Source organism: Nomascus leucogenys, chromosome 3 (assembly GCF_006542625.1).
Source record: "Nomascus leucogenys isolate Asia chromosome 3, Asia_NLE_v1, whole genome shotgun sequence".
Lineage (NCBI taxonomy): Eukaryota > Metazoa > Chordata > Mammalia > Primates > Hylobatidae > Nomascus > Nomascus leucogenys.
Genome location: NC_044383.1, coordinates 40,194,260 through 40,208,645, shown reverse-complemented (window position 1 = coordinate 40,208,645; position 14,386 = coordinate 40,194,260). Strand labels below are relative to the sequence as shown.

General features: G+C 41.4%; 1 protein-coding gene across 2 annotated transcripts in view; it reads right to left on the bottom strand.

The window, feature by feature from the left end:
- The window catches only part of MYOF (myoferlin), a 174,608-nt gene that overhangs the window by 79,912 nt on the left and 80,310 nt on the right, over positions 1 to 14,386 (bottom strand). For both annotated transcript variants that reach the window (XM_030809247.1, XM_030809248.1), the window contains exons 13-19: positions 12,601 to 12,704; positions 10,625 to 10,693; positions 10,487 to 10,530; positions 9,391 to 9,473; positions 6,470 to 6,508; positions 2,575 to 2,699; positions 1,352 to 1,468 (exon numbers count right to left, since the gene is read on the bottom strand). In XM_030809247.1, coding sequence (XP_030665107.1) covers positions 1,352 to 1,468; positions 2,575 to 2,699; positions 6,470 to 6,508; positions 9,391 to 9,473; positions 10,487 to 10,530; positions 10,625 to 10,693; positions 12,601 to 12,704 — 581 coding nt within the window. The remainder of the gene's footprint in view (positions 1 to 1,351; positions 1,469 to 2,574; positions 2,700 to 6,469; positions 6,509 to 9,390; positions 9,474 to 10,486; positions 10,531 to 10,624; positions 10,694 to 12,600; positions 12,705 to 14,386) is intronic.

The following is a 14,386-nucleotide window of genomic DNA, read 5'->3' as shown; positions in this document are numbered from 1 at the left end:
TAATTCATGGGGGAGAACTATTTATTTTCCCCGTGTGAAGGTACACGGATGCCCCATGGCTTGCTGCTGTGGTGATGCTAGGTTCCTTCCTGAGGCTGTGGGGTGGAGAGAGGGCAGTCTCACGAGCCTGCTCCTTTCCTCTCAAAGGAGGAGACAGGAATGAAATTGGTGCAGCTCAAGCACCGGACCACGGATGTTCCCAACATGTAAAGCCTGAGGAATCCAGAACAGACTGCTTTGGATGCTAATCTCCTGATACGGCTGTCTTCTGGGAGTCAATGAGCAAGGCCACATTGCTCTGGGGAAGAAGGGATAGTTTCTGATAAAGGGCGTGGCTATTCTCCCTGTCAATCATCTTGCAAAGAGGGCAGATGTAACAGGCAGACATCAGACGACTAGCGGGAGAAGGCCCTGGCTCGCTGGAGAACTCATGGTAGCTGGGCCTGGACTCAGATGAAAACGTGTTCTGGGCACTACAGGAGTTTGGGGGACAGCATGGAGAACCCAGTCCTGCCACAAGGAGACAGGCTGCGAGTAGACAGGAAGGCTGACTGTCAGGGACCCAGAACACCAGCCTGACCCCATGAGCTTTGAGCATAGCCACATTTCGCAACCACATTGTCACGCTTTTTACTCTATTTTCTTATTCTTATCCCAAAAACTGAAAGTGAAAGCTTTTTAAAAGTTGCTGTTTGGTTTCTGCTGTAAAGTGGGGAAATCAGGGCAGGGCCTGTCCTGTGTGCTTGGAACAGAGGGCGACAGCAGCCTGGGGCAGCTGGGGGGCTGGCGGTGATTTGCAACCCAGCAAGGAGGGCCGCAGCCAGAGGGGCATCCATGAGCTGGCTGTGCTGGCAAACGATTCAGATTTGTGGAACACACGGGCATCGACCTGGATTCTCAGAAATGGTTGGGGAAGTCAACTGAGAAGATTTCCTGTCTTCGAGGAGGAAGCAGGGTTCACAGCCATTGCAATGTGGGCCCTCAGCACCACTGCCCTCCTGTGCTGGGAAGCCTGAGGCCCACCAGCCACCTCTGAAAATGGAAATGAGTAGTGGTGGCACCCATAGCTCTTGGTGCCAGCAAGAAGTGGCTGTTATGGCCACTTCCCCATGACCCCCAATGCCAGTTAGCAAACAGGTCATTCAGTTTGTGGGTATCAGTGTTCTTGCCACTTTTCAATAGGGTATTAACATCTCAAAGGATGAAGCAATCCTCATAGGGCTGTTGTAGAAACATCAAGATGAGGGCGTTCATTGTGAGTTGGGTTGCCTTCTGACTCCCCCCAGCTACCCCTTCCGTCCCTGGAGGTCTCCTTTTCTATACCATGCATCATTCACACTTTAACATTTACCTCAACAACCAGCAGGTCATCATTTGAAATGGGCTCAAGCTTTTTATCTGGTGGTGTCTTCTCAAGAAAAGTGGCTAATTCAACCAAGATCCTGCCTCTGTAGGCAACTCCTTCCCCCTGAAAGGCAATAATCCAGGATTATTCCTCTAGGCAGCAACAGCAAAAAGAATTCTGTGTCTCTAGTCAGGCTAATACAACTGCAAAAAGTTTCTCCTTCCCATGGCCCTAACCTTTGAAATGAATCAGTCAGCAACTCTCCCAGCTGGATTCAGGTCTCTGGTGTTTGAAAGAAGAGCCACTGGCTTTAGGACAGATCTCAAAGAGCACCTTGGGATGCCAGGGCTGAAAAAGATCTTAGCTATGACCAAGGTCAGAGGTCTTCAAACCATGCTGTAGCTCCAGAAGGAGTTTGTGGAGGCTGGGAGGTGGGGGGTGGAGGGTGGATGGGGCTGTAAGTCTCCCTTCACCATACTTCAGCAGGGAAGCTCTGCATTTATCTGGGTTAACTTGGCTGCTTTTCTCCACTTCTCAGAATAGGGAGGCTGCCATGCTGGCAACCAGGGCAAGTCTCAGAATAGCCAGGAAGTAAAGGAGGAAGATGTAGGAGGAAGAAGTTCTGGGTGCAGCTGAGCATGAGGATGAAGAGTGATACTTCTCCCACCATACCCAGCAGTGCTGGCAATAGAATCTTCTGGAAAGGACGGGAGGGCCCCCACTTCCATAGCCAGTCTTTTACCCTTCCCCTCTGAGGGCTTTTTCTCTCTAGCTTGGTCTCTTTCTTGAGCCTTGGGAGATACCTAAAAGACATTTGGCTTCTGTCGTGGTAAAAAGAGCATTTCCCATCTCTGGGCTTCCATATCTTCATCTATGAAATGAAAGGATTGATCAGATCAAGGGTAATAACGGGTTTCAGGGGACATGCCACTGCCTAGTGCTTGGTAAATTCCTGGAATATGATGTTGAAAAGAATTCCAAGGCAGCCCAGCAGCTTATTAGGAAAGAGAGCCAGCATTAATTATTGATGTCTACCATAAGCATAGAAGTTGGGGGGAAATGGCCATTGGTCATCCCCCAGTGAGATGATCACAGTCTTTTCCTAACTTTGCATTCTAAGTCTTAGGGAGTATGAAACTTCTATCCTGCAATACTTGATCAGACATTACAAGAAGAAATAATCACCTTAACCAATGCTGATTAATAACCACCTTAACTGAGAAACCAACCTTTCCAGTATTCAGCTCATCATAGGGGTCTGGGAATCCCGTGTACTCTCTGGGGCTTCCATAAAGATTCAGGTAACAAGGTCCAAATGTTGGAACAAAGCCTACCTCTGTTTCTCCTGTGTTTACTGAGAGAGAAACACCATCATTAGATGTTAGGCTTTTAACATTCAATCTATTGAAATAAATATTAGTTATTAGTTAGTTAGGTGAGACTATTTTCCTCCGTTTTGGGAGTTAGTTGTATTAATGCAAGTTGTAAGCACCATGAGGTTTGCTGTATTTCTCTTTTCTTATTGCTACATAAAATATTAAATAAAAACATTTGGGGGTAGCGCAGATAAACTTATTTTTTTTAAAAAGATAATGCTATTTAAATAAAGAGCAATTAGACTTTCAAGTTGACCTTCACATTTTTGCAAGTTTATAATGGGCATTGTATTAAACATGCCATTGCCGATTGGGGCAAAAGATTATATTGTTTTGGGAAGTCACTTAAATGACATATTTTATGAACTTTATTTGTTCCTCTAAAGTGTCATTTAATCTTCAGTAGTTAGTATAACTCTAGCAGATGCTGTTAAAAATATAAGACATTTTTAAATTTCATATGTAATAATAAACTGCCTGCCTGTGGTTGTAAGACCATGTGATATTCATAAATGACATGAAGATTCCCATTCATTGCTTTCTATCTCTGGTGGTCATCTGATAAGCTCCTTATTTCTGCTACCTGGTCTTAGCAAGACAACTCCTCAATAAAGGGCACTAAGGGCGATATAATTAAATAGCTGAAAATGGGGAAACTGTGGGTGAGAGTGGGGAAATAGAAGAGCTGCCTTCAATAGCCTGAATGGCCCCCCTATGGGAGAGGGATGGAATTGTCTCCAGAAGCAGAGTAAGGACCACTTCTGGGAGCTACAGGGAGATCAGCTTTGGTTCACTCTATATAAGGCAGAACTTTCTGTGAATTAGAAATGACAAACAATGGGACAGGCTGCATTAGGGACAATCAGAAGAAATGTTGAGGCAAAGCCTTCAGCCTATCTTTCAGCAGGTTCTCAGGATAATTCCTGCTATCGATGAGGTTGACCAGATCATATCTATGGCCCTTTCCAACTCTATGCTTAAAACTAAGGGAGAAAGATAAATATGGAGCAGCGTCATCAGAATGATGCCCATTAATAAATAATTTACCTAACCCTATAGACACGTACTACACCATCATTTTCATTACGTGAAGCTCTCTGCATGTTTAAATGGGCATGTACACGTTTGTGGGGAGACATAAATCATGGACACAGGCAGAAGAGAGCTGAATAGCAGTCTCGGTGAAGAGAGTAAGAAAAAAAAGAAACATTTAAATGAAAATTTAGAAAATTAAGATGTACAAAAGTAGTGCATGCAGCCTAAGGTTGAGAGTTGGTAACACCCTAGGATGCCACATGTCACACTTGTTTGGAAATCTCATGAAACACAAAGACGGATTAACAGTTTCTCCAACAGAGATTTCTCTGAAACATGTTATCATCTTCAAGATAGATAAATAGGAGGAATGACTATTATACATGAACATATAAATTGGCTTGGCTTTATCCATTGTGGCATATGGAACATTGCAAAGACAATTAATTCATCACTAATAAGTAGGGTTTGGACTTCTTTCTGTGTGCTAGAATATTTTGTTTTAGTGGAGGGATGTTGGGTGCAAACAGAGAATTAAAGCAGAGATTCAGAGAGGAAAGGAAGTCATTTTTAGAAGTTGAATCACACACAAAAAAGATTTAAAAAAAAAAAGAGAGAGAAAGAAGTTGAGTCAAAGAATATTCCAGTAAGAATGGATGTTAAAGCTATGGCACCACAGTCATGTCACATTATGGATGGGCAAGCCAAAGCCCACAGAAGTCATGCGACTTGTCAAAAGTCCCACAAACTGGCAGATTTAACCCCAGATCTTGAGTTTCAAAGCTCAGAAAAGGACACCCTCCACTACCCCATCCATTCCTTTGGTCTAACCTCACCTCTCCTCTACCTGGTTCCCATGAGTGACTGTGCTGTCATGTGTATTTGCTTTTAGTTAAATATCCCCAGGGATTGAAACACAAATTGTCAAGAATGATCCACTTCACATCAGCTTAATGCCAGGGGCTTAATTATTTTTGTCCAACAAATCTCTTTTCTGGTATGTTACCCCTTTGACTTGTTTCGTTGTGCATTAACAGAATGACCTTTCCTTCTATGTGCTCACATCTTAGTATAGTCTCCTGGGAAAACCCATTCTCTAGGCCAGGCATGGTGGCTCACGCCTGTAATCCCAGTACTTTGGAGGCTGAGGCAGGCGGATCACCTGAGGTTCAGGAGTTCGAGAACAGCCTGGCCAACATGGCAAAACCCCATCTCTACTAAAAATACAAAAAAAATTAGCCAGGCGTGGTGGCAGGTGCCTGTAATTCCAGCTACTAGGGAGGCTGGGCCAGGAGAACCCTTGAATCCAGGAGGTGGAGGTTGCAGTGAACCAAGATCATGCCATTGCACTCCAGCCTGGGCGACTTGAGCAAAACTCCATCTCAGAAAAAAAAAAAAAAAAAGAAAAAAGAAAAAAAGAAAACCCATTCTCTCATAAGCTAAATCTCTTCCTGCCTCCAAAGTTTCCTAATCCATTTAATGCATAGTGGACACATCAAACTTCCCAATGTCCTTGCCGAAAAGCCTATACAAAATAAAATAAAAATCCTTTAGCCTGGCCATCAAGGATTTCCTCTGACCTAGCTACAACCCACTTTCCAACAATATTTTCCATGCCTCCTTTACCTTTTTGAATCCCCTTTATGTTTTGGATTCCTACAAATAATTACTGTATGTTTTAGTTTCTAGAACCCTACATAGCTGCACATCTCTGTGACTAAAGTATCACTTTTCAGGGGGAGTGGCAGGATTTAAGTATGTTTTATTTTGATTTCCTAAACACCTACTACTGGTTCTATCATGTGATACTACTACATAAATATTCATTGATTGGTTAAACAAATAAATAAAGGAATAAAGTGCTTGCGCATCTGCCAAGTTCACTGCAAATCTAAGGACTACTTAATATTCATATAAAGTCTGATTATAATGAAATAGATTGTTTAAAGCAAATAAGAATTGGGCATTGTGTCAATTACATAATTACATGATATCACCTTATATTTGCACATAGCTTCAGAGTTTGCAAAGCTTTCCCACATGCAATATCTCTTTCCCTTCTTACCACAACCTTGGGAGATTATTGTGGCAGGGCAAATCATGCTTATCTGACAGATAATGAACCTCTCTAAACCTCAGAGTCTTCATCTATTAGGGGAACAAAAACATCTGCCCTAGGAGAGTTGTGATGGTCAAGTGTGTGACAGTATTGAGCAAACTTGCAAAAAATGATGAGTTCTGTGCAAACCAAAGGATGTGTTACGATCCCTCATTTTGGGGGGGGGGGTGAAGGTCTTCAGGGTGCAAAGTAAAAAACATTCAGTATTTTTCAACCTAGAGATTCACGTTGAAATTGGGGGAAAGTTACTTGATACATTTCAGAACAATTGATTTAGTGGTCCATTTCTCTACCTACTGAACATAAACAATAACAGAAAATGTTATATCTCACAATCAATTATTTGCAATAAAGCCAAACACGATGGTGTGCATTTAGCTGAAAGCCTGGGACATGGAGCAAAGCCCGGTTAGCATATTTCTTTTAAGCTTAGCCATGCAGGACAACCATATGGCACTTACACAAAAATTATTACTCTAGCGAAACTATGTTGAGACAGCAAAATGTCAAAAAAAAGTTCTAAAGACAGTTGATATATTCTTAATAAGATAATATTAGCTAGGAAGATAGAGAGCAAAATTACGAAGCATAAACCTGTATATGATGCAGCCCCAGTTCCCGAAGATGAGAAATCTACATAGTAAAAATATGACTGGTTAAACAAGAAAAACACGGGCATTATAAAACAGACATTGAAAATGTTAATCTAATCCAGTGCCAGGTAAGTGATTTAGCAACACCAGAAAAATTCCAAATTCAGACCCAAGTCACATATGACCCTTTTGTAATGTATGCAATTCTTATCAGTTAAATGCAAAATGACCCCAGATTTTGTGACAACGAGCAGAACCACCACACATGAATAACTCAATCTCACCCAGCCCCAAGGCAGCCAGGAAGCAGAAGAGCTAGCTTCCCGCGGACAGAAGGAGCCTGGTGAAGTTACCAGCATTTCACGTTTTTAATAAAACATTTACTTATCTTACGGCTTAGTTGGGACCAACATCAGAAAATCCAAGTAAATGTGGTCTGAGGCTGTGTAAGCAAAGGCCTGGAGTTTATTGCACGTTATTTGATTGAAAGCATGGTTTGTTTCTTTGTGGCAGGGAGGGCGATGTTGACAGCTCATTGTTATTTTAAGGCCCTGTAAACCCATGGTCTGCAGGGCCTGCAATGAGAGGCCCCAGAGACAGAAGCTAAAATTGCTTGTAGCAATCTCTGTTTTTAGTTCTTCTTGATGTTACCACCATGTCACTAAGCAAAATGCTTATGCCACTATTTCTGAATAATTGTCTTTAGATATTATTTAATGACTACTCATGAATAATGAATGGCTTTCAGTCATCTTTACCCTCCCCCCATATAGTTCCAGCATGATTTTTATTTCCTGTAATGGTCACCTTTATGATTCCATCTATAGTCATATTTAGATTCCTGACTTGAAGACAAGAGACTATTAGCACCCCTGCCCTACCTCCACTCCCCTTCCTCCTGCTTCTCATCTCTATGTTCCACACTTTTACACTGTAATGGGTGATGACATCTACACTTTGTTCAGAGCTTTGGCTACAGGTTTAATTTTAAAAATCAAAATACAATAAATAGTGTTTACATTCTAGCAACCATGTAAATATTCTCTGCAGAGAAAAGGAAAGGGCTGTGATTACATTTCCTTCATTGCAGCTCCAGGGTTATAATCACTATGCTACTCAGCAGAGAACATTCAGATGGAATCTCTTTCTTACCTTCTACCATTTGCTTAAAATAATGCCACATATAACTATTTATTTGTTCATTCATTCATTCATTCATTCATTCATTCGAGATGGAGTCTTGCTCTGTTACCCAGGCTGGAGTGCAATGGTGCAATCTCGGCTCACTGCAACCTCCACCTCCCGGGTTCAAGTGATTCTCCTGCCTCAGCCTCCTGAATAACTGGGATTACAGGCCCCCGCCACCACGCCTGGCTAATTTTTGTATTTTTAGTAGAGATGGAGTTTCACCATGTTGGCCAGCCTGGTCTCGAACTCCTGACCTCAAAGGATCCACCCCCCATCGGCCTCCCAAAGTGCTGGGATTACAGGCATGAGCCACTGTGCCCAGCCATGTACCTTTATAGTTGTACTATATCTCCTTTGGTCACCACCTTGTCTTCTGATTGCCTTTTTTTCGCTTCTGGAGAGAGGAAATCTGTATGTTCTTCACCGTATCTCTAATATCTTCTTTACCTTCTCTCTAATATCTAATACTATATATACATATATATACAGTGTATATATATATATGCATGTATATATAGTATTTTATATATATATATAATAATCAGGTTCTTATTTATGTTATCCATTGCTTGAATTAACAATGTTTTTTCAAAACCTATAAAAAGACCTTAAACAAGATAAGGATGAGAGGAACCTTGAGTTCCCCAAGATAAAATTTTGTCTCAAAGTCTCTCACTTTGTTTCATGTGTTTAATCTCTCAATATATTTAATCTATTGGCAATTACAATAATTTTTGTTTTGGTCACAAAAAATAAGCTGCTGGGCCGGGCACAGTGGCTCACGCCTGTAATCCCAGCACTTTGGGAGGCCGAGGCGGGTGGATCACGAGGTCAGGAGATGGAGACCATCCTGGCCAACACGGTAAAACTCTGTCTCTACTAAAAATACAAAAATTAGCTGGGCGTGGTGGCAGGGGCCTGTAGTCCCAGCTACTCAGGAGGCTGAGGCAGGAGAATTGCTTGAACCTGGGAGGCAGAGGTTGCAGTGAGCTGAGATCGTGCCACCACACTCCAGCCTGGGTGACAGAGCGAGACTCCGTCTCAAAAAATAAATAAGCTGCTGGTATTACTGTGTTAATATTAATTTTTTCTCTTATCATCTTAACTGCTTTCCTTCATTCCCTGTTACAATTTCTGGCATATGCACAAAACCATAATGCCAGGTATAGGCAAGTAGTTCTCAAGAAAATTGTTTGGAAAACAACAGAAAGAACAATGTGTTGGCTATCAATGCTTGTGAAAATGAAGACCAAATACACATTATCTTAGGGAATGAGGATTACATGGTTCATTGGCATCCGACCTTACTGTTCCTGCCAAGAGATTCAGTTGAGAAGGGAGTATTATTTTATATTTGGGTGGACTTGGGTCAAGGCCACTCTAAAAAATAAGGTGCTAGCTCTCTGTATTGACACAAAAATTTCATAAAACCGCTATTGGGAAAGAAGTTTTGGATGGGCGCAAGAAAGCTGAAAATCTTCAAACTGTAAATTTCATTATTTTCTAAAAGTTTACAATATATGCATACTAGATTATGACTTTAGCAGTTTACTAATATACTTCAATTATTAATTGTTTTGCAGGCCATCACCAAAACATCATTGAAATGGTTCACTAGGTTCATCACATTTGGCTTCTAAGAAACCAAACCTACTGCGAGGTGGCTACCCCAGTTTATTTTTTTCTCCAGAAGTTCTGTATCCAGTCTTGTTCTAGATCTGTTGAGTGACTTACCTTCCACTTCCCCACCAGAGGCAGCAATTTTAGAGAGGTGTAGATACGTTGTTCCAACTACATCATTTTTAGTAAGACGGTCCCTGTGTAAAAAAAAAAAAATAGGTTAAGGGCTCCACCTATGAATATATGCCTTCATTTCAACAATTAAAAAAAAGTTAGAGCTGGAAAATACCCCAGACTTCAGAAATAATCATGTTCAGTGGGCCTCAAACTTAATTGTACTTAGTAATCAGCTGGAGACTTCTCACCCTCATCTCCTGCCCACATTTTTAATTCAATAAGCCTAGAGTGAGGACAAAGAGTTTGCATTTATAAGTATATCCCAATTGATTCTGATACAGATGGTCCTCCAGACACCCTTTAGAAACACTGATCTAGTGAGGTAATTTATTCTGAAGTTATGAAATTGCAATTGCACAGAGAGGCCAAGGGATGTGCCCATGGCTACAATACCATTGTCATAAAATGAATTAATCAATTATAGGCACATTACATAATTATGATCGTGATGATCATGACAATGGTAATGATACTTGTCATGTTTCCACTCTCAGGGAGCTAAAGTTACCTGCTGAATGCTACATCTAACTAGAACATTCCAAGAATGGTCTTGTTATGGCCAATCAGTGCTAGGAGGCTGGTCTAGTAAAAGTTCCATCAGAACATTTCAAGGACTTTTCCTTGCCTTCATTGAGGTAGTTTTACCATTTTCTTTTTTAACAATAACAATGAATTGCTCTCCAGATGTTTTGGTGATTCTTCCCAAGAAATGCTTGACTGTATTTCTGAAGTCTATTATGGACAGCCTAATGATACTTAAATCCCTGATTTCTTATCTTGGGGCATTTTCAGCATGTTCCCCTTCTTTTGTTTATGAGCAGTTGAACCGAAATAATTGAAGCTTTTTTTGTAGTAACACTATAATTAAATTTTGTTTTAAGAAAACACCCAGTTCCAGGAGCAACTTAACCTTTCCTCTGGAAGGAAAGCAAAATACCAGAAAGGGTTTGACCATCCAGAGTCCAGAGTAATGTTTCACAATATCCAATGTTTATTTTATGTTGAATTAGACACATATCTATTTTCAACTCACCAGTCATATATTGTTAGTTTTATTTTTTCACACACTGAAGGAAACTACAAGAAATGAAACAGAAAAAAGTAGTTATTTATTGATGATTTAGTAATTATTAAATAAGTATTCTTTTTCTGAAAGAAAAGAAAGTCAAACCTTGATCTGAAGATTGACGACCTGATTCCACTCTGGGTTTGCATTTTTCTCAATTATGTTTGTACAAACCTGCAAAATCACCAAAGCAAAAGTGTAGGTTTTCGAGTTTCTAATTTCTAAAAGTTTACAATCTATGCATACTAGATTATGACTTTAGCAGTTTACTTATATACTTAGGAACCTGGTTAAACTTTATTTTTCTTGATGATTTATAAAATATGACATGGGTTTAATACTAATTGTTGCTGTTTCGATGCACCAGGAGCTTGTTTTTAACCATTTTTTCATTAGTTTTCAATTGTCAGACTTCTAACATTAGATTAATGTACCAAAGCAAGAGATAAGGTTGATAGAGCATTTGTTATATACCGTTTGGGAAGCATCTACCATTAACACATCCAGACAGATCTTTTGACCCTGCCCGCCAGCCTCCCTGTCCCCTACCCCAAACTGGCTCTTGTTCCAGTCTTATCCATCACTCTTTATTCAGGTGGTCAGGCTCAGAACCAGAATCAGCCACACCCTGACACTTCCATCTCTAAGCAGATCCTGGAATGTCTTCAAGCCAATCCTGAAACGTTTCTCCCCAGGATGCCTGCGGTTGTCTCCTATCTGAACTCCACACCCTCTCTTGCCTCCTGACTTTCATGTCACTTCTGTGTAACATCTTCAGGGGGCCCTCAAAGTACACTTCAAATAAAGCCCCAATCCTTCCCTGGGCTGATGAAGCCCTACTGTCCCAACCCTACTTCTCGCTGACCTCCCAGTTTTCCCCCCTTGCTGGCTCCACTGCAGCCACATGGGCAGGCCTTCCCTGCTAACATTTTCCTCCTTGGGGCCCTTCCATCACCCTTCTTCCTGCCTGGATGCCTCCCTCCCCTGATCTCTGCATCAGGAGTCTCACCTGATAACCTGGATAAACACTCCTCCCCTGCACCAATCACTTCTTGTCCCTGCTTTTCTTTGTAGTACTGGGCACCATTTAAAATTATTCAGTTTCTTGTTTGCTTGTTTATTGTCTGTCTCTTCTATTCCCATGTGTTCGTTTCTATATCCCAGCACATGGGACAGAATCTGGTACTTAATGACGTTTTGAATGAGTCAAACCTCTCAACAATCCTGTGTGATTATTATGATCTCCCTTTATAGTTCAGGAAATGGAAACTCAGAGGGTAAGCGATTTGCCTGCCTATGAAGTGGGGTAAAGCCTGAATTTAATTCGGGCCTCATTTTGCTCCAGAGCTGAAGGCTTTTCCACCACACCCACTGAATCTTTTAGAAAAAAGCACCAGTCATATGTATATGTGTATGTGGTTTGCCAAATCTTGCTTTCATAATTATATGTTTCGAACACATAAAAGATGCTAGTTCTTTTTGTCTATAACTGTCTATGATGTGCTATTATTCTACTGTAGAATCTCACCCAACTCTCAACTCTCCAATCTTTGACCATCTCTGTAGGTAAAAGTGGTGGTTATAGCTGTCGCTACACCAAGAGTCTCTCAGATTTTTTCAGGGGAGTGGGATGGGGCTTCCCTGACCCATTCTCTGGTTTCAACAGTTTACTGGGGCATGGAAGGTGAGAAACATGACAGGAAGGGGCAACAGGGCACTGGGGGGGGGTCTCTGTCCTACAACATTTACCAGGGATGGGTGTGGCTGGCCAGAAAGCTTGCCTAAGGTTAAGATAACGTTTGGACCTGAAAAGCAATTCCAGAAATTCAGTGGTAGCTTTCCCTATTTTAATCTCTCAAAAGACTGAATTTTCTAATTTGTGTTCTGCATACTTTCCACTCCAAAATAAACCTGCGGAGAAGTCTGGCGTGTTCAGACTCAGATAATCTGTGTTCCTGCAGAGTGCCCGGCTCATCAGGGGGCTATTTTAACAAAGAGTAAGCAGGAATTCACTCCAAGGAAAGCACAGTAGTTTTAAATATTTATTCCTAGCAGCATCTGCATTTAGATCATGTACAAACCTTTTTTCCAGCAAAGGAAACTTCTACAAAAGGATCCACGAGATTTTTCTTATCTGCATTGCCTCCAAATATTTCCTTTACTGTCTGTGAGAAGGCATCATCCACTGGAAGGTAATAGTTATACAGCAGAAATTAAATTCAATTCTCAGAAATTTAGCAAAATTTTAAAAGTCCTCTTATACATCAAAATAGTTGCAACAGGCTAGGTGCAGTGGCTCATGCCTGTAATCCCAGCACTTTGAGAGGCCAAGGTCGGTGGATCACGAGGTCAGAAGATCGAGGCCATCCTGGCCAACATGGTGAAACCCCTTCTCTATTGAAAATACAAAAATTAGCTGAGTGTGGTGGCACATGCCTGTAATCCCAGCTACTCGGGAGGCTGAGGCAGGAGAATTGCTTGAACCTGGGAGGTGGAGATTGCAGTGAGCCAAGATCACACCACTGCAGTCCAGCCTGGTGACAGAGCAAGACTCCATCTCAAAACAAACAAACAAACAAAAAATTAGCCAGGTGTGGTGGCACATGCCTGTAATCCAAGCCACTTGGGAGGCTGAGGCACGAGAATCACTTGAATCTTGCAGTTAGCCAAGATCTAGCCAGTATATGCCAGCCTCCATATACTGGGTGACAGAGTGAGGCTCTATCTCAAAAACAACAACAACAACAAAAAAACTTGATCTTTTATGGAGGAAAAAAATACAATAAAGTTCATTCAGTGAGAGTAAAAGATGATTCTCAAACTCAGGCCTGCTTTCGATCGGGAGAAAGGTGCTCTAGGTCAAAATGATATAGTCCTAGTCTTTTTCAGAGAAATTCAAGAAAATTTGGCATAATCACAAATGACATATTTAATCAACTACAATCTATAGTTGGTTAAGCTAAAAAGCAAATAGAGATCAGGATTTTAATTTATTTACTTTATGTATTTCTTTCCTCTTTTTTTTTTAAAAAAAAATAGAGACAGAGGTCTTGCTATGTTGCCCAGGCTGGTCTTGAACTTTTGGCCTCAAGCAATCCTTCTACCTTGGCCTTCCAAAGTGCTGGGATTATAGGCATGACCCACTGCATTCGGCCCATTTGACACATTTTTGAGAGAAAGGTGGGTATGGGGAGGCCCTACAATACCATCTTTTAAGACCAAAGGATCTTAAAAAAGGAAAAGGATTCCCAAGAAAAGCAGCAAATCCTGAAGAGACCCATGGTCTGTACAGTGGGTGCAGCCTCTCCTGGGGACTTGGAGAAGGGTCCCATGTACCAGAGCCCAGCAGGAACCAGACAGGCCCAGCAAGGCAAATAGGATGCTGGGCCATCAGCAGTGACAGAGGGATAACCAGACTAGTTCCCATAAAGGGAATCACTAGAAGCGATCCCTTAAATGCAACCAGTCTCTTGCTGAATATATTTCATAATACAATAGTGGCAGACTTCTAGTCATTGGGACATTATTACCCTTTGCTCAGCATTTTTTTTTTTTTTTTTTTGAGATGGAGTCTCACTCTGTTGCTCAAGCTGGAGTGCAGTGGCATGGCTCACGGCAGCCTCCACCTCCTGGATTCAAGTGATTCTCATGCCTCAGCCTCCCAGGTAGCTGGGATTACAGGCACCCGCCACCACGCCCTGCTAATTTCTGCTATTTTTATTTAATAGCTGGATAGCAAACACCTTGATTTGATAATAACAGTTCACATTTTCATTTGGGATAAAAGGGGTTGGAAGTGCTGACTGCTCATATCTCTTTAGCATCCTCTAGAATAAAGAGAAGATATAGAATAGCAAGAGAGAGAGT